This window comes from Podarcis vaucheri (genome assembly GCF_965113315.1).
Source record: "Podarcis vaucheri genome assembly, chromosome: 12".
NCBI lineage: Eukaryota > Metazoa > Chordata > Lepidosauria > Squamata > Lacertidae > Podarcis > Podarcis vaucheri.
Window position 1 is genome coordinate 22,307,488 of NC_138750.1, and position 23,254 is coordinate 22,330,741.

Here is a 23,254-nt window from a genome sequence, read left to right on the forward strand (position 1 = left end):
ACATTTTACTATGGTCATTATGCTGCAATCCTATACACATACCAGAGCGTAAGCAATTTTGAACTCAGTTTGGCATACACAACTGGACTTGCGTTCTCCATTTAATAGAAGATTTTTATGTGAGCAGAAGTCTACATACAGGCAACATAGCTTAGTAAAGAGGCTAAGTTAAAACAAAATATGAAGAGATGGGCACTGGGGGAAATGTGCACTTTTTGAAGGAAAATAATTCTTTGTGTTTTGAATGTTATTTGGGCCTTTACAGTTCATAAATTCAAAACAGTACAGTCCAAACATCCTGTGTATTAGGAAACCTAGAAGGGATCCGCAATCCGATAACAATTCAATTGCAGGTATTCTCGCCATGGGTTTGAACCTACTGTGCACAGAACGGAAAAGATCATTCCATAAGAAGTTGTCATATAGTGAAGAATAACAACCCTCTGGCTTTGGTACCTTGCAGACGAACACATTTATTGTGGCATGAGTTTGTGCAGGTTATAGATTATCAGATGAATAAAATGACCGGTAAACTTGGTTAGAGTTAGGTTCAGTGAAGGAGCAGGATTGTAAAAAAAATAATAATAATATCGGTAATATGCTAAAGTTTCTGAGAGGATTGCCATGTTAGTCTGTTGCAGCCAAAATAAGAGAGTTTTGTCCTCAGACCCAGTCCTAAAATCAAGGTGAATAGTGCCAGCCGGGCCAAAGCATTTCAAAATTGCACCTAATGCTGTATGAGATAAAATCAATGCTTTAATGCTATATATGGGGTGTAGTTTCTTTTCCAAAGTGTCAGCCATGCAAATCAAGTGAACTCTTATTCAGCAACTTAGTAGTCTAAACTACACTGAACAATATTTGTCAAAGTATGTTAATTCTTAGAGACTGGAATGTTCAGCCACTGAGGGATAGCCAACATGGTGCCCTCAAAATGTTGTTGGACTCCTACTCCCATCAGCTCCAGCCAGCATGGCCACTGGTAAAGGATGATGGGAATTGTAGTCCATCAACTAGCCACCTCCATTGTAAAACACTTCCTTAGCTTATCTATAGGAAGGCCCCCAGCCTCCATTGATGATATCAGTTTCCATAGACTAGGAAACTACCTAGACTCATAAAAGCTTAGGCTAAAACTAGTAGCTCGTTCTGCTGCACATTTAATGTCCTATATTCCATTTATATAAGAGATGTGGCTTTTCTTTTCCATCAGATGGGAAGCAGAGCTATTCCATCCACTCTGCTGAGAGATTAGCTCATTTTTTGCTACTTTTCTCCCTGAACTTTTGAGACCCAGCTGATTTCTTTAAGAACTTTGCAACATTCAGAGCTGGTACCCGGGTTTGCTTTTGCCTTGTGTGTCCTGTGTTGTAGATTTTAAGCCTGTTCTGGGAGCCTCTTTGGCTGAAGTATAGCATAAAAATACTTTCAGTAAATTAATGAATGGTGCGGTGCATAAAAGTTAGGGTGCACTAAATAAAGGTTTATTATATGAATTGAGCACAGCAGGAACGTATGCCTGAAAGCTGTAATACTGGTTTGACAATGGTGGAACATAATTGTGTGTCTTGGGAAACACAATATTGCCACAGCCTGAATTGAGAGTCTCGTGAATGCATAAGCATGTCTCATCACATTCTTCCCATGACCTAACATGCATGGCTGTCTAGTCCTGTAGGGTGATAGACCATTATTTCTGCATTTTCTGCAGGCTCTGATGATGATCTGGAAAATAAGATAAAACCATACAATAAATACATAGCAAGCTAAAAGTTAAAAACAAAGGTCAGTTACCCATTTGGGGGGAATGCACTCTTAATTTCCTGCATAGGCCTGGCTGAATAGAAAAGTTTTCAGCAGGCATGTAAAAGTTGGCACAGAAGGCACTTGCTAAATCTCTATTTGTTGAGTATTCCACAGGACTGGGCTGATGACATCAAAGGTTCAGTTTCTTCTTGTCAAAGGAGGCTTGCCAACTCTAAACAGCCAGTGATGCTCCTGTAGATAAGCTCAGTGATCAAGCTGGGATATAAGTGTTCAGGTAATCCCTGAGGTGTACCCTACATCTAACTTGCTTTACAAATGAATACAAGAACTTTGAACCTGGCTTGGGCAAGGTAAGGCAGGCAGTACAGCTGTTTTAACAATGGTATCACATTTTCTCAAGCAGACCTTCTGAACCAGAGGCAATGGCTCCCAAGTTACTTCTTCATAGAAGAGCAGGATATAAAATGTTTCTATATATGTTTATGTTTCCAACACATAAACATTTGTAGTGCCTTATGCAGATCCTTATTTGTAGTAATTTCAGAGTACTGTACGGGGATTTTGAAAGGTTATATATGTGTATAACAGGGAATTTTAATAAATACTGGCTGGTTGCCAATCTTTCTTGGGAGAAACGTGCTTGAATTAGTTATGTCTGCATACGTCTGGGTGCTCTTGGATGAAGTTGATTATCTGATTTCAGTCTGTATTCAGGTGTGACTTTGGCACTTCACAAATAATCTGCAATGGATGAAAGATGCCAGGCGAATAAATCCCTTTTCTCCCGGCCTTTGGCTAATTAAACAGTCTATGGCCTTTTAAACTGGTGGCAGACAGTATTGTTTTGTTTGTTATTATGTTCTGTATTTTGTGTTTTTATACTGTAAACCGCCCTGTGATCTTTGGATGAAGGGAAGTGTATTTATTTAATAAGTAAAATAAATACATAAAACAGAGGAGTGTGGTCTTGTGGCTTCTCATAGACATCTCATTAGCTTGTTTCGATTCTTCTAAAAATGTAATCCTTGCGGATGATCTTTCTAGGATGGAGATAGGAGGTACTGTTTTGCAGTGGTTCTGCTTCTTCCTGGTGTGCACATTCCAGAAGACTGAGGGAATTGTGGTTTGGTGCTATGGCACTTGTGCTTTGAAACCTCAAGTTTTTATCTTACATAAACATTTACACGAAACTTCTGGATGAAATTGTCTGGAGAATGGGAATAAGATGTGAACAATATGCTAATGACTCCCAACTATATTTTCTTTATACCTGAATCAGGCATGACAGCTTGGAATCAGTAATGGCTAGGTGAGAAATAATAAACTGAAGCTTAATCCACATAACATGGAGCTGCTGTTAGCTGGTTCTGGGGAGGTCTTTGGTTTGCTTGGGATGTATTTGTGCACAAAAGGCCTTTCTGTAACAGATGCAGCTCCTCCTAGACAAAACATAGTTGTGCCACAGTTATCCATGTTCTTGTAACATACTGACTTAGTTTAAGATTCAGCAGACTGCCCTTGAGAAAAATGGCACAAAACCAGGAAAGTACCACTGAAAGGGCAGGGGGAAGAAAAGGATAAACTGAAGGTGTTTGATGAAATATTTATCTCAGATTCGTATGGGATAGCTCAGTTAGTAGAGCATGAGATTCTTAATCTCAGGGTCATAGATAAATGATGTAAGGAGGGAGCTGCAGCCCAAGATAGGAAAAGAGGTAGTAAGGGAACACCTAGCTACTTTAAATTTCCAGAGCCTGATGAGCTGCATCCAAGGGTACTAAAGGAGCTTCTGGGTGTAATTTCAGAGCCTTTGAGAATTGTTGGAGAGAGAACAAGTGAGGTCCCTACAGACTGGAGGCAGACAAATGTTGTTCCCATCTTCAAAAAGGGGGGAAAGGAAGACCCAGGTAACTATCAACTTGGTGAGCTTGACATTGATACCATTAATCCTAGAACACATAATTCAACAGTTGGTTTTTGAGCATTTGGAAAAGGATGCTGTGATTACTAAGATCCACCATGGTTCTCAAAACCAAGTCATGCCAGACCAATCTGATTTCTTTTTTTGATGGAATTACAAAGTTGGTGGATTAGGGAAATGCTGTGGACATAGTGTATCTTGATTTCAGTAAGGCTTTTGACAAAGTCCCCCATTTATTCTTGTGAGGAAGCTGATAAAATGTGGGTTGAACAAGGTAACTGTTAGGTGGATTCATAGCTGGTTGACTGACCGAACCCAAAGAGTACTCATTAATGGTTCCTCATCATCTTAGAAAAAAAGCGAGAAGTGGGGTGCTGTAGGTTCTGACCTGGGCCCGTTGTTATTAAACATCTTTATAAATGACTTGGATGAAGAAATTGACAGGATGCTCATCAAATTTGCTGACGGTACCAAACTGGGAAGGGTAGCTAATGCTGCAGAAGACAGAATCAGAATTCAAAAATACCTTAACAGATTGGAGAACTGGGCGCAAGCGAACAAAATGAATTTCAATATGGACAAATTTAAGGTTATGCACTTATGCAGGAAGAACCAGCTGCACAAATATAGGTTGGGGGACAACTGGGTTACTAGCAGTACATGTGAAAAGGATCTAGGGGTCTTGGTGGACCACAAGCTTAGCATGTGTCAACAGTGTGATGCAGCACCAAAGAAAGCGAATGCTATTCTGGGCTGCATCAAGAGAAGCACCGGTATAGTGTCCAAGGGACCACTCTATTCTGCCTTGGTCAGACCACTCCTGGAATACTGGAATTCTGGGCACCACAATTTAAGAAGGATGTTGACAAGCTGGAACATGTGCAGAGTAACGAAGGTGATCAAGGGTCTGGAAACTAAGCCTTACGAGCAGCGCTTGAAGGAGCTGGGTATGTTCAGCCTGGAAAAGAGGAGACTGAGAGGAGATATGATAACCATCTTCAAATATCTTTAGGGCTGCCACATGGAAGAGGTAGCATGCTTGTTTTCTCCTGCTCTGGAGGGAGGATTAGGAGATTCGAACCAATGGCTTCAAGAAAGGAGATTCCAGCTAAACGTTTGGAAAAAATCTTTCTGACAGTAAAAGCTGTTCAGCAGTAGAACAGACTCCCACCGGAGGCGGTGGAGTCTCCTTCCTTGGAGGTTTTTAAGCAGAGGTCATCTGTCATAGATGCTTTAGCTGAGATTCCTGCATTGCGCGCGGGGGGGGGGTGTGACTAGATGACCCTCGTGATTCCTTTCCAACTCTACAATTCTATGATTTATCGTGTTTGGGAACAGTCCTTCCTCACGGGCATGTTTTGAAGAGCTATTCCCAAGTGCACAAACCCATGTAGGAACAGGAATCGCTATACACGTGTTTCCCTATGCGTGTTTACGCGGGTCCCATTGGGTCCAGTAGTACTTAAATCGCTTAGCTTAGTTCAGTTGGTCTAGGCGGGCGGTTAGGCTTTGTCCCTGACCTGGACCGGGACCCCCGGAGCTGAAGCTACCAGGCACCAGTGGCTCTCCCGTACTTTTTTTTTTTACCTCAGCGCCATGGCCTCGCGGCTCGCCTCACCACAATTGGGGAAGTACAAGCGATTGCAGGCGTCTTCTTGCCGCACGCGGTGACGTAGGCACGCCCGTTTGACGGGGGCTTTTTCTTTTTAAACGATTGGCCGAAAATGTGACTTGCGCGGCACTAATTGGTTGACAGGGAAAGGAAGGGCGGAACCGGGAGCGCTCGGTGGCTGCGGTGGTTTATGCTGTACGGCGGTGGGGCGGGGGGAGGGGCAGCGCAGTTATTGTCTGAGGCTTTGGGGCCTCGGCGCTTGCAGGGAGCCTCTGGCGGTTAGGCCGGGCGGCCTTTTAATTGCGCCCCGAGCCCTCCTCCGCGGGTCCTTCCTTCCCAATTCGGAGCCGAGCGGGTTCCTCAGCTGCCCGTGTGGACGAGGTCCTCAAGCCGGCTCTCGTCTACGCTGCCGCCGCCCAACATTTCCGCCGAGAACAGCGCCGGAAAAGGAGCTCTTTTTAAAAAAAGACATATTCTGGTCCCTCACGGGCCGGGTGTGTGGGTGTGTGTGAGAGAGAGAGGGGTGTTTTTTTGTCACCCTTCTACACACTCACTCCGTCCTTCAGACGGCCGGCCGTTATTTATCTATCTATTTTAGGCTGAGGTGAAAAGCTCAAACGTGAAATAAAACGTCCGTGGCCCTCAGCTCCAGCTATAGAGACAGGAAAGGGCGGGGGGGGGTACTACGCGCGTGGCCGTGGGCGCGCGCCTGCGTGCTGGACGTTTGAAGGGAGGAGGGACGAGGGAGGAGAGCCTGCGGTGTGAGTGTTCGCGCGGCCGGGCGGGCGCGCGGCCCACAAAGCGAAAGAGTGTGTGTGTGAGGGGAAAAAGGGGGGGGTGTTCGTTGTGTGGGTGCGCGCGCGCGCATTAGCGTGAGGGCAACCTTGGGGGCCCGTCGGACTGCGCGTGCGTGCGTGCGTGTGTGTGTGTGTGTGTGTGTGAGGGCGCGCGGGCGCGCGCGCTGGGTGGGAAAAGGATCTTTCTCTGTGTGGGAAGGAACACCCCCCACCCTCCCATACACACACGCCGCCGCCCGCCCCCCCCAAATCTGCGGTGCATGAGAGAAGCGTGTGTGTGCGTGCGCGCGCCTGCAGCCCTGTGCCGGCCGCGGGTGGCTTCCCTCTCCCCTCCCCCCACTTTTCTTTGGGGGAAAAAAGGCTTTTGTAGATATATATATATTTATAATTATTTATACTGAGGTGAGGGCCAAAAAATGGCAAAATCAGGAGGAGGTGGTGGTGGAGGAGGAGGCGGCGGCGGAGGAGGAGGAGGCGGCGGCGGCGGCAGCGGGGGTTTAACCTGGGTGGTAAGTTGCCTTGGCATTTTCTTTCGATTTCTCTTCCCTTCTCGGCGGTGTTGCTTTCCTTTAACAGGCTTGGCTTGAAATGGGAGGCGGAAGGCCTCGGGGAAAATAATGGAGGAGCGGCGGAGATGCTTGCAGGGATGGAGAATGGGGATGCAGAGAGAAAGGGAGAAGGGGGAGGACTAGGCTGCTTCCAGGGTGGAAAGTACAGGGTTGGGTGTTTGCTGATTCTGGCGAGGGAATGGGAGCCCTTGGCTTTGCTGCTATGGGACCTTCACTTGCTGGCTTTTTTTGGGGGGGGGGGGACGGGTGTGTGGCCTGCCAGGGGTTCGCAGAGTTAAAGGGGGGTATGTGGCACCCACTTGTGTTACTGACTCTTACTCAGTGTGCTTCTTGAGTACACATGGCTATTTTGTTTCTGTTGATCAGTTGATAAGAAGAGGGGTCTCCCACCCCGCAATTCCTGCAGAGTGGAAAGGTTGAAACAGTTTTTAAGGCCTCTTAGATTTGTTTCGCGTCTAGCCAAAGCATTGAACTAGCAGGCTGAAAGTGAACCGTCTCTCCAGCTGGGCCACAGTTCTGAAAACTGGGGTCCTTATGTGCAAGTACCTTTAGCTCCATCCCTACACAAAATAGGTAAATTATGAGAGGATCAGCTTTTGGATCTTGATATAAAAATACAGTGTGTATTCTGCTGGGGAAAATTTAGTGGGAAAGGGAGAGTTAAATGGTCATGAAGCCATACGATGGGGTTTTTTAAGATTAGAGGTTGTGATATGCTGTTTCTGGCCCAGTTGAAAGAAATCCCATTTGGAAAGACCCCAGGAGGGAGCAGATAGCTGAATGGATACAGTTCCCCAATCAGTCATTTACTTCTATTTCTCTTGTTCAGCAGAGAGTTCAAACCAGGGTCACTTCCTTAATGTAACTGGCAAGAAAAGGCAACACAGCACAATGGTGTAAAGGAGCTTGCTGCTACTCTAGAGCTTCATTTAGTATTACAATGTTACTACCCTAACTTCATTAGGACTCTTGCTCTGAAAACAAAAATATTTCCATTCTACTTTTAAGTCAGGTGTCCTGACAATGTTGCTATTCTTTATAAATTGAAAAGTGGCAAATTCTATGTGTGTCCCAGGATGCCTATTTTTAGGTACATAGTGGCAGCCACGCTTTAAAAATAAGGCACCAGGCAACTCGTGGAATATTGCAATCCTTGCTGACAAGTAGGCTATGTTTCTATAACCAGGAGGGCAAACTATTCTTTGTTCTTCTGTTGTACTTGCTGGAGGAACAGTTGACATGTGCAAAGAGCAGAACTGATATTAATGTAAATGTCCCAGTTTGCTTTGTCAAGCAGTAGACTGGACTGTATAAGTGGATTTGTGAGCAGGTATGGTCTTCACCTTGTTGCTTCATATAGCAGTGGTACCCACCTTCTGATGAGCAGATTGACTTGATGATAGATATGCCTACTTGCCTACTTGCATTTGAAACAGTTAGTCAATCTCATAGATCTATCAGATGCACTTGCAGGTGCATGTATCCAGTCAGTGGAAAGTTTTGAGGGAATGTCATTCTTAAGTGCTTTCTAGTCTTGCTTCTTTAATAAATTAACTTTGAAAGTGGAGCTGTAATAAGGGTCACTATTTGGGATGATGTATTAACTAACTTTTAAAACTTTAAAAAAAATATGTCCAGAAATGCAAATTGAGCAAAACATTTAGTATGGACACAATGGCATTAGTGTTCCAGCTAAAGTCCCAACTATCTTTGAACTTGCACTTTGAATTTAGTAGTTGAGGGCTGGGATTATTTCATTTGTGATGCATGAGCACTAAATCATTTTCCTAAAAAGTATTGCTATTTGTGTGTATTGTTGTAATTGTCTGCTACTTCCATAGTCCTTGTTCTTTCAGCTTTCAAAGTGATCTTTCATTGCTTTACCATATTTCTATTAAAATTGTGATTCTGCGTAGGTAAAAATTGGCAAGGCCTCAAACACTAGACATAGTGAGCTCTCTGCTAAAGGAAGAATTAATGTTCAAAGGTGTCTTTGACAGATTATTACTATTTATTATGACTACATTTCAGAGTTAAACTAGTACAAGTGTCCTTGGCAGATATGCCTTTTGCAATTTCTTATGGATAACACCAGTAAAGCAGTGGAGTTAGGATCCTTAAATGGAACCCCCCCCCAAAATTGTGTATACCCATTAAATATGTTTTGATATTAGTATAAAAACTTAATTACATTTTTTAAAAAATAAGTTATACCCTCAAAACTTTTCTGAATAAATTGTGGAAGTTGAGTAAACTGTTTCTTTTCAATAAATATTAAAGTTAAAACTGGAAATGATTCACAGTGATTTTCCCCATTGTGAGTACTGGATGTAATGATCCAAGGGGAAGTTATCTACTCTAATCTATTTTGTATCTTTGCCAATTTACAGTGTATTAAAGAAGTTGGGGAGACTGTATCTGTAAAAGGAATATACAGACCTTAAGTACATTAATTTTATATACATTAGCTTTATATACATTATTAACATTAGCTTCTCTAGCAAAACTTTTTTGTCATAACAAAAACCCCTTAAGCAAGGAGATTGGTACACAACTAGAGCTTTTATTGTGCCTCCTGTGCAAGACCTCATTTTCTGCACTCTCATATTGAATGTTTCTGCACATCATGCCAGTAATACATCTTGGAATAGCACATTCCTAGAATACAGAACCAGAGCAAATACGCATATAGTCATGGTAGATTTGATCCATGCGGCCTCTTATAGAAAGGAAAGGGAAAAAAGAAATGTAAACGAAATATTAAGACTTCATCCATTTTTGCTCAGAGGTTAAAAGCAAGAAATAATTGGCTTGTATGTATCTATGTAGCACTAAAACTTGGCTTAGTGCTATGTTTGAGCCTTGACTTGTATGCTCCCCTCCGCTCCCCTCCCACATGGTCTGATGGAATTCTATACAAGTTTTACTTTCCACAAATCCTGGCTTGTTAGTGTAGCAGCCCAATAGGCGATGATTTAAAACAAATTTTGGTTTATCAAGCCAGCTTCATGACGGGTTTGAAATTGTTTTGTTTAGAAACCTATCACTATTTATTTTAAACCATGATACTTAGTTCAGATACCTAAAAGCCAGGTTGCATGGAAACTTAAAGTAAACACTAAAAATCTCATGGGGCGTGCATGTGTCTTCAGGCTTTTTCCAGCTCATGCACATAGCACTAAACCATGGGTTAGTGTTAAAGGTAAAGGTAAAGGTACCCCTGCCCGAACGGGCCAGTCTTGACAGACTCTGGGGTTTGTGCGCCCATCTCACATCTATTGGCCGGGGGCCAGCGCTGTCCGCAGACACTTCCGGGTCACGTGGCCAGCGTGACAACGCTGCTCTGGCGAGCCAGAGCCGCACACGGAACGCCGTTTACCTTCCCGCTGGTAAGCGGTACCTATTTATCTACTTGCCCCCGGGGGTGCTTTCGAACTGCTAGGTGGGCAGGCGCTGGGACCGAGCAGCGGGAGCGCACCCCGCCGCGGGGATTCGAACCGCCGACCTTTCGATCGGCAAGCCCTAGGCGTTGAGGCTTTAGCCCACAGCGCCACCCGCGTCCCTAAGGGTTAGTGTTACATGTGTACTATCCATCTATCCATCTTTTGCTGGCCATACATTTGCTTGCTTGAAATCACACTGACATTCGAAAAGCTTGTATCTATTACTATGCTCAAGTGACACATACAAACAATACAGCTGACATGCAGACCAAGTCCAAAACTGCATTTAATTTAAGAAGTGGTGGAACAAATGCAGCCTTAATTCCCATAGCTACTGGCAGCTGAAGATGGTCTAATACTTTCTTCTTGCAAGCATATATAACAGGTGACGTCTGTGCCCAAAGAGATGTATAGGGCTGCAAATATTTAAATGTTTCCATCTGTGATTAGTTGTTGATCAAGGAGATAATACAGAGAATGTGTAACTGTTAAAGCTGAGAACCTGATCTGGACCATCTGTTCCATAGTTTTGTAAAATAATATGGTTCGTGTGTACGTAAAGAAACATCACTTTAAGATGTTACAAGACAGCTTCTCTTCTGATGGAGTTGTAAAGTGTTTGAATCATGAACATCAGAATATTTTATACCTTATGTACTTATGACCTTAAAGACCTTTTACTAGGAACTAATAAAAGGTGGTTTCTTTAAAGGTAATGATAAGTGTCTCATAATTTGGGAACAAACCAACTATTCTGTCAACTTATGAGTAGAAGCCTTTCCTGTCCTCAAGCCAATTTAACACATTGGATCTGTATATGCTGACTTAGGAGTAAGTCCCAAGTCATAGAATTGCAACCTTAGGCTTTGTGAATTAAAACCCAACATTACCATTAGTACTGTACTCATTGGTTTGGTGTGTTTTTTTAAAGTGCTATTTTGGTGTTCTCGGACAATGAGAAGTAGGAAAAGTGAGGCAGTAGTTGTAGTTCATTTTTAAAAAATTAAACCTCATAGTAGAGACTTCAATGCAGTTTAAAATATATGTTTGACCACATTTCCAAGAAATAGTTGAAAAAGGCACACTGCTTTAAAGGCATAAGAGCTTTGTCTGATCTGGAATCTCACAAGACTGCTGAAATAATACGTTGTGATTCGAGGACCCGATCCCCGCTTGGGGAATAAAGACACGTGGACACAGTATGTAAGGTTAATGGGTAAGGAAAAGGCCACAACTTTATTGGTTACAGCATGTGAGAAGGTATTGGCTTAGGCATTGGACCATGGAACATTAGACTCCACCTACTCGGAGAGGGGTGAGCCCAAAGGGGGTTTATTCACCAGAAGGTGGAGCCTGTTGATGCTAATACAACTATAGGCTCTCTCCTGATGTCACCGAGGGTCATGCCATGCCCCCCCCCGCCACACGGGCACCGGACAGGATCCACGACCGCCGGATCCCTGTAGCGGAATACCCAAAATTGTCGGGGAAGGCGATGGCCACACCTTGCCCCCCGAAACACCAACAACACATTCCAATGCCAAATACCACGAAAGTTGTGACGGTTGCTACGAGGTAGGCGAAAAAAATCCAAGAGGCCGGGCCAGTTTAGCCAATTGGGAAAAACTCCTACCAGGCCCCCTGGTTAAACAGGGCGACCAACCAGAGGTCCATAGCAAAGTCTCAGGAAAAGCTAATCTAAAGGGAGTGGAGGGTGGGTGACTTGAAGAAAATGTGTGGGAATCAATACGTTGCATATCTGTCTAAAACATAATAAGAGTTTGCCATTACAAAGTGTTTTACAACCTTGGAACAACAATAAGACTGGCCGTATTCACATACCACTTGGAATTCTGGTTAAGCTTAACTATGTCTTAAAATGCAGCATGCTGGTGCAGAGGGAGAAAATCACAGCCGCTTCACTCCTTCTGTGGTGGTGCAGCATTATAGGAGCCTAACCATGGTTTGTATTGGAGTTCTGTCTGAAGCTGGGCTTGTGGTTTCTCTCTCCCCCACCCTCCCCGTAATCCATGAGCTTGTGCTTTGGGAGAGAGACAAATCACACTTCTGAGTTCAGACTACACTAAGGCAAACCATGGCTTAGCTCTTACTAATGGAGCAGCAGGAATAGGAGCAGTGAAGCGACCATGATTCTCTGTGTGGTTCACCTTTAAACTATAGTTAAGCGGTACTGCGCTGCGTCGGGACGCGGGTGGCGCTGTGGGTAAAACCTCAGTGCCTACGACTTGCTGATCGTATGGTCGGCGGTTCGAATGCCTGCGGCGGGGTGAGCTCCCGTCGTTTGGTCCCAGCTCCTGCCCACCTAGCAGCTCGAAAGCACTCTTAAGTACAAGTAGATAAATAGGGACCGCTTTATAGCGGGAAGGTAAACGGCGTTTCCGTGTGCTGCGCTGGTGCTGGCTCGCCAGCTGCAGCTTCATCACGCTGGCCACATGACCCAGAAGTGTCTTTGGATGGCGCCGGCTCACGGCCTATAGAGCGAGATGAGCACGCAACCCTAGAGTCGGACACGACTGGCCCGTACGGGCAGGGGTACCTTCACCGCGCTGCCCTGGTGTCGGTGTTCCATTGCGCCAGAAGCGACTTAGTCATGCTGGCGACATGACCCAGAAGAGCTGTCTGCGAAGTGGACAAACGCCGGCTCCCTCGGCCTGTAAAGCGAGATGAGCGCCGCAACCCCAGAGTCGTTCGCGACTAGACTTAACTGTCAGGGGTCCCTTTACCTTTACCTTACTCTGGTTTAAAGTGAGATGTTAATTAGGCCAGAGTTTCTGGTCCTGTCACATTTTTAAACCTTCAGATGTTCTATTCTGTGTACATATATCATTCATGCATACATCATTTCATTTGTATGTCCCCTTTCCATAGTTAACACATTGCTCAAAGGTGGCTTACAATATGAAAAAAATACCTCAATTGCAATCATAGAAGTCATAAAGAATGTTTTAAAAAATCAAAAAGTACCCAACCAGATTAAATAATTTCCACAAAGATCATAATAAGATTTAAAATAAAGATATAAAACAGCAACACCCCCCCCAAAAAAAAACCCTTCCCTGAAACATACCTGAGCCAAAGAGTCTGCTCCGCAGCCTCAACTTTTGTAGCTGGAGTCAGTCAGGGCCCTGTTCACCCAAGCCAGGAGGAAAAAGGCCTGCAAGGCAGGGAGCAGGCTTTCCAGGACTCATAGCCAAGATGGTGTAGTAGCCATATGTGTGTGCTGGGGATCATGTGGGAAGAACAACTTCTTAGCATATATAGGCCATGGAGTGCTCTAAAGCAGGTATGAGAAACCTATGTTGCTGAAATGCAACTCATATTATCTCTGATGTTTGGTAATGTTGGCCGAGGCACCTGAAGAGCCACAGTCCCCCACCCCCAGTTCTGAAGGTAGCTAGCACTTTGAATCAGGTTCCAGTGCTACTTTTTCAGTGGTGTTGCTGGTGTTATTCATGTCACGCATATACCACTTTATATTTTAGAGAAAACAATCTAAAGCTGTTTACAATACATTGAAACATCAAATAAACTGGGGGGGGGGGTGAACCATGTACTCCTTGCAAAAAAGAGTGGGATTTAAATGCAATAAATAAGCTCTTCGGCTTACCTGCTTAAGAAAGCCAGGTGGAGATGTCAGTTGCCAACCTGCAATTGGACCTGCACCAGTTGCAAAATGCGCTTTGAGCATGGCTAATTTCAAACACTGCTTCAGAGATAAAACTAAACCACAATTTTGCCCTGACCCTTTTAGGTGTCACAGGCCTACATGTTTTTTCCTCTCCGTTGTTCTCTCCCTAGTTTGTGACAACCAGGTGCTGCTTTGGGTTAAATATCAAAATATACATTTTGCTACCAACTGGGAACCTGCGGAGTATGGAATGTGTGAGCTGAAGGCTCATTCGCCTAGTGCCGAACCATGGTTTGGTGTTCACCTTTGAACCAACCCTATATGGCAGTCTCCCTCCCTTTTTAAAGTGAGGGCACTTTTAACGTTTTGTATTATGGTGTGGGGATATTTCCTGTATAGAGGGGTGGAGAGAAATCTTTTAACATGACCCAGTAGAAAGTGCAGAAGGTAATAGGTCAGATAAATTCCCATATTATTTAAAAAAATTCTTCTACTCAAGCCAACAATATGGAGGCATGTCCTCTATGCATCAATAAAGTTCCCTCTTTGTTCCCCCCCCCCAGTGGCAACAAACATTGCTACTAGCCCAAAGTCTTTGCACAATGAAGAATTAGAAAGCTGTAGTTATTTTATTCATGGAAAACGTTCTTACTTGCGGTTGTAGAATGGGATGAATCAGTATAGTTTGGTTACCTTTCCTCCTTTTATTTCAGACACTTTTTGATAATCAGAATAACGCTTCAAAAAAGGAAGAACCTGAACACGTGAATAAGAATGATTCAAAGAAGATGTCTGTTGAGAGAGTTTATCAGAAAAAGACTCAGCTTGAGCATATTCTCCTCCGTCCTGATACATACATTGGTTCAGTGGAACCTGTAACTCAGGTAATTTTTATTTTTCTCTTTATTTAAAGCAAGTATTTATACTGTAGCTGAAGGTTTCAAGCAATGTTTCTGTGTGGTTTCCCCCCCATGTCAGTCCAAATGTATGGGAGGGATACAGAGAAAAAACAGTGCTGAGAATTAAAAATACATATGTTCTGTGAATATTTAAAGTAATAGCAATAAATATTTATTTTAAAGTTCAGAAAAGTAAACTCTTGTTTTTGTGTGTTTGTGTGTAGCTAATGTGGGTGTTCGATGAAGATATAGGAATGAATTGTAGAGAGATTACCTATGTACCTGGCTTATACAAGATATTCGATGAAATTCTTGGTAAGTGTTTATAATTGTGATATTCTGCTATCCTAAGCATCCTAAGCATTTTCAAAGTGCTTACAATGGAATAATTTAGGAGAATTTAGAACTGGTAAAAACATGTTAGTAATCAGCCACGATAAAGAGTAAAAATAGATTGTGGGATTGCATGCTCCCTTCTTTCAGGGTCATACGTTTACAAATTCCCTCCATTCAACCCCTGCTGCTCTTAACTATGACTTGGGCTTATACTAATTTTGAACTGATTAATGTTCAGTGTGTATTTCCAGTCCAGAATTTGCAAAGATCCAAATGGTACATAAGGAGTGCAATCTGTTCACAGTTAACCATAGTAATTTTTGAGGAACTCAGCATTGTAAGGGACCTCTAGGGTCATCTAGTATAACCTCTTGCTGATTCAAGAAACTCACCACTGCATAACACCATACCATTGTCAAGGGTGGCCATGTACCATCACAACAACCTAAAATTCCTTTAATTTTATATGGAACACTAGAACTATGCATTGGTGAGGTTTTCAGTTTTACATTTTGTATGATCAAGGATTATGGTGGCATTGGGAACACCATAACTGAGGCTCACAAATAAATCAACACAAGTTATTAGCTCATAAAGTATTTTACCAGCCTCCTATTCACCCATGTTCAGGTTGATTGTCTGTGAACCTAAGAAGATAAAAATGCCAACTTTTGTAAAGATTCGTTACCCTGGTCATCTGAAGATAAATATTACTTGTCACAGGTGACTAGTGAGCGGATATTTACAAGCTTGCAATAATTTTACATCGGGAATCTAGCTCAATAGTAACTTCAGTGAAAGTACTACTGTACCATAACCAATACCATGTACAATTTTATTTATTTGTTGTCATGTCATATTAGCTATTGGCACATGCTTGCTAAAATATTCAAGCATACTAAAAAGCTGGGAAATTGTCATCCTGATCCTCACTCTGAATCATAATACTTGATTTTAGATCATTTTATTCATCTGAAAGCCTATATTATTCCCCACCACCACCTCTGTAGTATAACTAAAGAGGACTGAGATGTCTGACAACTTTTTCTGTTAAAATAAATTGTCTAATTGTCTATAAAGTTTACTGGCATAGAAGTATTCAATAACCAAAGTATGGCTGGTCCTTTAATCATGGTATTCCACACAATTTACTAAATTGCAAGTAGAGTTACCACATTTTATTAGCAGGCTCTTACATGTTTCATAGCTCTTTTGCAGACAGAATTTCAACAGGAATTTCCTAGCATAAAGATGCATTATTAGAATAAGTTTTGCAAATTGAATTAGACTGTTGTGCAGCTGTTAAAAACACAGGAGCTCTGTCAAATTGGCTGAGAATTTCCCCTTAGTCTAGTTTTTAAAACATGATTTGTCCACATTTAGGCCAAATTCATAATATTTAGTTCAGTAAAGGGATTTTGTTTTAGAGGGCCAGAGTACTGTTTTAATGATTTCGGGTAATTAAATTAAAATTTAATATTGCCAGATCTAATAGAGGCAGGAAAGGATTATATATGTGTGTATGATGTCCTGTCACATGGAAAACTTTGTAATCATGTAACTAAAACTACGCGTCAGACTACTGAGATTCCAATACTATAATCATTTAGTTAGGAGTATGCCTCATTGAAATCAATGGAGCTTACTTCTGAATAGATGTGTATGGGGTAGTACTGAACAGGATAGCAGTAGTACTCTTGCCTTCCGAATCCTGTACAGTGGTACCTCGGGTTACATACGCTTCAGGTTACAGATTCTGCTAACCCAGAAATAGTACCTTGGGTTAAGAACTTTGCTTCAGGATGAGAACAGAAATAGCGCGCAGTGGCGTGGCAGCACCGGGAGGCCCCATTAGCTAAAGTGGTGCTTCAGGTTAAGAACAGTTTCAGGTTAAGAACGGACCTCCGGAACGAATTAAGTACGTAACCAGAGGTACCACTGTATAAACAAACACTTTCAGCTTATATCCTCTTTGCTGTCCTAAAAACAAGGCACACTTTGCTGGTCAGAGGTGGCTAATAGCCATGTGTTTGGTGTGGAGGGGAGGTGAAAGGGAGAAGCAATTAAGAAATGCAGCATTAAATCACAATGAAAAATAGTGGAAACAGCAACAGCAAAAAATTAAAACAAAATGTATGTGTCACAATGTCATTCTTCACGCCATAATGCCATTAAGAACTGGATAAACTAACTAGAAGTGCGTCGTAGTGTATTTTGTGACTAATATTTCTTAAGGTGAATTAACTGGTACATTTGAGTAGCCTTTTACTGATTTACTCTTCTGCCTGGGAACATCATCCATGTATTCGGGAGTCACAGATTTCTCTTCTAGATTTGTGAGCTCCAACATTTCAGCTGCCAGGGATCACATCACATTGGGGAGACAGGCTTATCTTGAAAAACTGGTACTGGTATAATGTGTGAACTATCCATTGGTATTATGTTTGATATTGAAAAAGTAGAAAAACTAAAAGAATAAAGTTGGGGCCGTTGACATCAGAATATAAGAGTGCAGTGATAAGTAACATACTAGAAAGGTCTGAATGAACTCAGCGGACTGTTTCAGGAAGATCATATGATGTGTTAAAGTTTCTCAGAGGTATAGCATGTGTTGCATGTGAATACAAAAATATTTAGCTAGTTGAAGTTGGTTGGATATTTAACTAGATAAAGTTTTTTTACTGCCACTAAGAAATGTTTATTCGTTTTTAGTAAATGCAGCAGACAATAAACAGAGGGATAAGAATATGACATGTATTAAAATATCAATTGATCCGTAAGTAAACTTCTTTTTCTAATTTACCTGAGAAAAGGGCATTCATTTTTTTTGTAGTTGACATGTCCAAGTAAAATTTGGCTTGCATTATTTAGAGTACTTAGAGCGAAGGAATGTTAAAATGCATATTCATAGAAAAGGCAGTTAAAATAGTGGGGAGAATTTTGAATCTCATAGCGGGAAGACATTTTGAGTGTTAAGTCTGCAGTAGGCAATTGCCCCTGTTTTTATGGATGTGATATAAAACTGAGTACATTTTAAAGAGATTACCGTATTTTTCGCCCTATAAGACGCACCGTCCCATAAGGCGCACCTAGTTTTTTTTTGGGGGGGGAATAAAGGGGCAATTCCCCCGACCCCAGCCCCCAGAACAGGCAACTCTCCGCAAACCGGGCTCCCGCGCCTTGCAGAGAGCTGCGCCAAGCCTGGGCGTGCTGAGCTCAGCGCGCGCAGGCTTCAGCGTGCAGGCAACTCTCCGCAAGCCACGGGAACCCGGTCTTGGGCTCCCGTGCCTTGCGGAGAGCTGCCCGAAGCCCCGGCGCAACTGCTCAGCGCGCCAGGGCTTCGGGATAAGAGGCAGCTCTGCGCAAGCCGGGGGAGCCCGGGAGGAACTCCCGCGGGCTCCCAAGGCTTGCGGATAGCTTCCTGAAGCCTGGAGAGGGAGAGGGGTCAGTGCACACTGACCACTCTCGCTCTCAAGGCTTCAGCGAAAGCCTGCATTCGCCCCATAGGACGCACACACATTTCCCCTTCATTTTTGGAGGGGAAAAAGTGTGTCTTATAGGGCGAAAAATACGGTACTTCATTAAGTACTCAACATATACAGATTTTAATTAGTACGAACAGTTTTGTTTTTTCAAAGCAGAAAACATTCATGTGACACCAAAGGTGCATTTCCACTAGCAGAAAGCATTTTTTCATGGAAGGGGTCTTCACTTGGTGGAATAGCAATACATGATAAAGGTGACCGCAGTTCAGAACAGTTCTTATGTAAGACTTTGCACAAGCTTATTCTCGGGACTGTTCATTGCTTGCTACAGTTTATAGCCTACAGCCTGTGCTTTCCTTATTCATTTTTATATGGTGTAAATCTTTAGACAACCTTGGTTACTTTGGCACTGCCCTTTCAGAATTTGTGGTTTAGACCAAATACATTGTTTCTTTCTGCTCATAGTTCTTTGTTTCCATCTTATAATATGTATATATAGTCAGACCTTGGAAGTCGAACAGAATCCCTTCCGGAAGTCTGTTCGACTTCCAAAATGTTCAAAAACCAAAGCGCATCTGCTGCTGCTGCTTCTTTAAATTAGATCTTTATTGGTTTGTAATCGACACAGGCACACGGGGGGGGGGGGCACAAACATAGCACATAACTTGCAACAAAAGAAAGAAAAAAAACAGTACAATGTGAAAACACAAACACATTTCAGCCATCGACTTCCAACCTCCTTGGTGTGGGTTCTTTGTTTCCTTGTTACCTGCCTCTATTTTTCAAAAAACGTAACCTGTATTATATCTTATTTGTGTTTTTTATACCTTATGCAATTCCGAGAGTTATTCAAAGCATTCTAAAGTTTTAATACGGGAACAATGTTCTTTTAAATATTGCCTCTAGATCTCCCATTCCTTTTTAAACTTTTGGGTCGTTCTATCCCTGCTCTTTTCTGTCATATTCACTAGTTCCATATATTCAAGTAGTTTAACTTGCCACTTGATGGAAATTTATCTCCTTTCCACCCCTTGGCAATCCAAAAACCAGAGCGCAGCTTCTGATTGGCTGCAGGAAGCTCCTGCAGCCAATCAGAAGCCCCACCAGACGTTCGGTTTCCAAAAGAATGTTCGAAAACCGGAACACTCACTTCCGGGTTTCGATCCTTCGAGAGCCGATTTGTTCAGGAGCCAAGGCATTCGAGATCGAAGGTACGACTGTAAAGTATTTTGAGGCTATAGTCAATGTGAAAACTGAGTAAGGTTGGGTTAAGGATGGCTTTGTATTTGTGAAATCCATGAGTTACACTGTTATATTTTGACTGAAATGTGCCCTGAAACCTGAGCTTTCTTTTTTCTTTTCTTTTTTAAAGTAAGATTATGGGGGAAATGTGTAGATACCTTTTCTGTGAAAAGAGATTGAGTACAGTGTGATCAGTACTCACTTTTCCTGGTACAGTGGAATTCTCCCTGTTGCTATTGAGACAGCAACAGTGTGTGTTTAAGTGTTTGCAAATTCAACATTGTGTGGCAAAATATTTTTTGACAAAATATTTATTTACATCTCCAGTGAATCAAATATTATAAGTATCTGGAATAATGGAAAAGGCATTCCAGTTGTGGAACACAAGGTAGAAAAGATGTATGTGCCTGCCTTAATCTTTGGACAGCTGTTAACTTCCAGCAATTATGATGATGATGAGAAAAAAGTTACAGGTAAACATTTTGTTCAGGACCTATTAGAGGACTAATACTAATTTGTTGTCATCATTTTGTAATGATTGGTTTATTTTTGATAGAAGGGAAATACTTTGGTTGGCAATAAAGTATATGCAAGATTTAATTTGACATTCCTCTAGCTGACAGTTCCTAGTCCTTCATTAATACATAATGTGTATGCTTACTGGAATCCCTTGCGCACACTTAGTATCATTAGGAAATGTTTAGTAGGACAAGCAAAATTTTGGGATAAATTGTTTTCTAAATGTTTTTCCCTTGTTTTTTCAGGTGGTCGTAATGGCTATGGTGCAAAACTTTGTAATATATTCAGTACAAAGTTTACAGTTGAAACTGCTTGCAAGGAGTACAAACACAGCTTTAAACAGGTATGCTGGTATCCCTTTGGACTTACCCTCTTTGGTTGAAAAACATCCCCTTTTTAAAAGCTTTATATTGCACAAAATATATCCATTTGTAATTCATGTGAAAATACCAATTCGCTCAATAAGATGTTTGGTCCATTTGCATCTTAAGGATTTTTGCATTGTTTGAAAAAGTTCTAACATAGAACTATAGAAACGTGTGTGATTCTCCTTAATTGTCTTAACCCTAGTGGAGAACTAACAAAAACTACTATTGTGAAGAACCCTGTGTCGTCTTTTTCAGTGCATTCAGTTTCTGGTCAGTGTGCGTGTAAATTGATTTATCTTCTCACAAGAAGGTGGTTGGCCTGGTTTAGGAAAATATTCTTCACTGCTGTTGTTCATAGCTGTCAACTTTTCCCTTTTCTTGTGAGGAATCCTATTCAGAATAAGGGAATTTCCCTTAAAAAAGGGACAGCTATTACCATATCTTTTGAGATAAAATGGAGCCTCATTTCTAGCCTTCTCAATATGGCATCTGCCATGTATTGTTTTTTCACCTAAAATCTGCTGCTACAGATATGTTGCAGCATAGGATGAAAATGTTTAACTGAACTATCTATTTTGTAATTTATGAACTTCTATGTATTCACATTTGCGGGTGGCGCTTGCAGGTGGTGCTGTGGTGTAAACCACTGACCCCTGGGCTTGCTGATCAGAAGTTTGGTGGGCGGTTCAAATCCCCACAACAGGGTGAGCTCCTGTTGTTTGGTCCCAGCTCCTGCCAACCTAGCAGTTCAAAAGCACGTCAAAGTGGAAGTAGATAAATAGGTACCACCCTGGCAGGAAGGTAAACAGCGTTTCCCTGCACTGCTCTGGTTTCTCCAGAAGCGGGTTAGTCATGCTGGCCACATGACCCGGAAAAACTGTCTGCGGACAAACGTCGGCTCCCTCGGCCAGGAAAGCGAGATGAGCGCCGCAACCCCAGAGTCGTTCGCGACTGGACTTAACTGTCAGGGGTCCTTTACATTTTTTATGTATTCACACTAGGAAATTTTCCAGGAAAATTTAAAAACAAAAATTGTTCGGAAATTGTGTTTGACTTCCACTGCTAGTATTCCTGTAGGGTTAGCAAACTTTTAAAATAATTTTGTGATTTATTTAATTTTGGAGTCACTCCATAATCGTTCTGAATCAATGATGCAGTGGCCCACAATCAAGTTATTTGATAGCAGTATCAGTTATGACATAGGAAATAGTTACGTTATAGTTGCCATGTTGTTGCTTATAATCATGTTGGGGTGGTATTTATTTTATTTTTGAAGGACAAAGCTTAAGCTCTTTGTACTGCCCCTGAATACAGATTTAACTTACCTGCAAATTACAATAATCAACATTCTTCTATGCACCTTTTTTGGTAGAATATAGAAAGATTGCTATTGACATGTACTCCCTCTCTCTTTCTCTCATTTTTAAACAAAGACTTGGATGAACAATATGATGAAGACTTCTGATGCCAAAATAAAATATTTTGAAGGCGATGACTACACATGTGTCACATTCCAACCAGATCTTGCTAAATTTAAGATGGAAAAACTTGACAAAGATACTGTGGCCCTTATGACAAGAAGAGCTTATGATTTGGCAGGAGCATGTAAAGGGGTCAAAGTTATGTTTAATGGAAAGAAACTACCTGTAAGAGGCTTAGTAAATTATTTCCATAATTGTATTTGTGTGCTTTAAAACAGTAAGTAATTAATTTTGTAAAATCACAGGTGAATGGTTTTCGTAGTTACGTTGATCTTTACGTAAAAGACAAGTTGGATGAAACTGGAGTTGCTCTGAAAGTTATCCATGAACTTGCAAATGAACGCTGGGATGTATGTCTCACTTTAAGTGAGAAAGGATTTCAGCAAATTAGCTTTGTGAACAGTATTGCTACCACAAAGGTGAGTTGTTTTACATAATTTACAGTGGTTGAACTGGTAAAAGGGAAATGTGGCATTAAGCTACTCATGAATGTCATGTTACTGTGTTTAAAATGTCCAACATTTAATTCCCAAGCACTATGTCGGTTCAATTTTTTTAAAGAAGACATTCAGTTTAAATATTTTGCAATAAATTTCCTTAGTAGACGAAAAAGGTGAGAGACTGGCACAAGGCATGAATAGCTGCATCCAGTGTCTATGAGATTAGGTTATTTTGAGTTTATTGCAACATTCACACTTTTTAGCAATGCCAGCCTTCCCTAACCTGATGCCTTCCAGGTGTTTTGGATGACTGTTCTTGTTATCCCATACCATTGGCTGAGGCTGATGGATATTGAATCCAAAATGTCTGAAAGGCACCAAGTTTGGGAAGACAGAACTATGCCCGTGGTATGTATTCCAGGTTTGGTAATTTGTAACATCCTGTGCTCTCACATATCTTATGCCAGGCACCCCAAACTCGGCCCTCCAGCTGTTTTGGGACTACAACTCCCATCATCCCTAGCTAACAGGACCAGTGGTCAGGGATGATGGGAATTGTAGTCCCAAAACAGCTGGAGGGCCGAGTTTGGGGGTGCCTGTCTTAAGCTGTCTTATGCAGTTCATGGAATTGAAATATATATATATAGAGAGAGCGCGCGAATGAGAGAATGCTTGTGGTGTATGTGTATACATGCATCTTTACTAGTTTAGAGATGTTAGAATATG

The 23,254-nt window shown here is 42.0% G+C and overlaps 1 protein-coding gene and 1 long non-coding RNA gene across 7 annotated transcripts in view; one reads left to right on the forward strand and one right to left on the reverse strand.

Annotated features, from left to right (window-relative positions):
* Positions 1-1,462: 1,462 nt before the first annotated feature.
* On the reverse strand, positions 1,463-6,061 carry LOC309515577. Its single transcript, XR_014212518.1, has 2 exons — positions 5,276-6,061; positions 1,463-1,725 (listed from the first exon to the last, which is right to left on the reverse strand). It is a non-coding gene; the product is annotated as an uncharacterized lncRNA (long non-coding RNA).
* The window catches only part of TOP2B (DNA topoisomerase II beta), a 46,944-nt gene continuing 27,307 nt past the window's right edge, over positions 3,618-23,254 (forward strand). For 2 of the 6 annotated variants that reach the window (XM_082193280.1, XM_082193281.1), the window contains exons 1-8: positions 6,329-6,606; positions 14,472-14,642; positions 14,882-14,972; positions 17,706-17,769; positions 20,048-20,193; positions 20,485-20,582; positions 22,041-22,253; positions 22,334-22,507. In XM_082193280.1, coding sequence (XP_082049406.1) covers positions 6,514-6,606; positions 14,472-14,642; positions 14,882-14,972; positions 17,706-17,769; positions 20,048-20,193; positions 20,485-20,582; positions 22,041-22,253; positions 22,334-22,507 — 1,050 coding nt within the window. In that variant the 5' untranslated portion in view covers positions 6,329-6,513. Of the gene's footprint in view, positions 3,675-6,326; positions 6,607-14,471; positions 14,643-14,881; positions 14,973-17,705; positions 17,770-20,047; positions 20,194-20,484; positions 20,583-22,040; positions 22,254-22,333; positions 22,508-23,254 lie in introns of those variants that run through there. The other 4 variants (XM_082193284.1, XM_082193283.1, XM_082193282.1 and 1 more) reach the window with 4 other exon arrangements.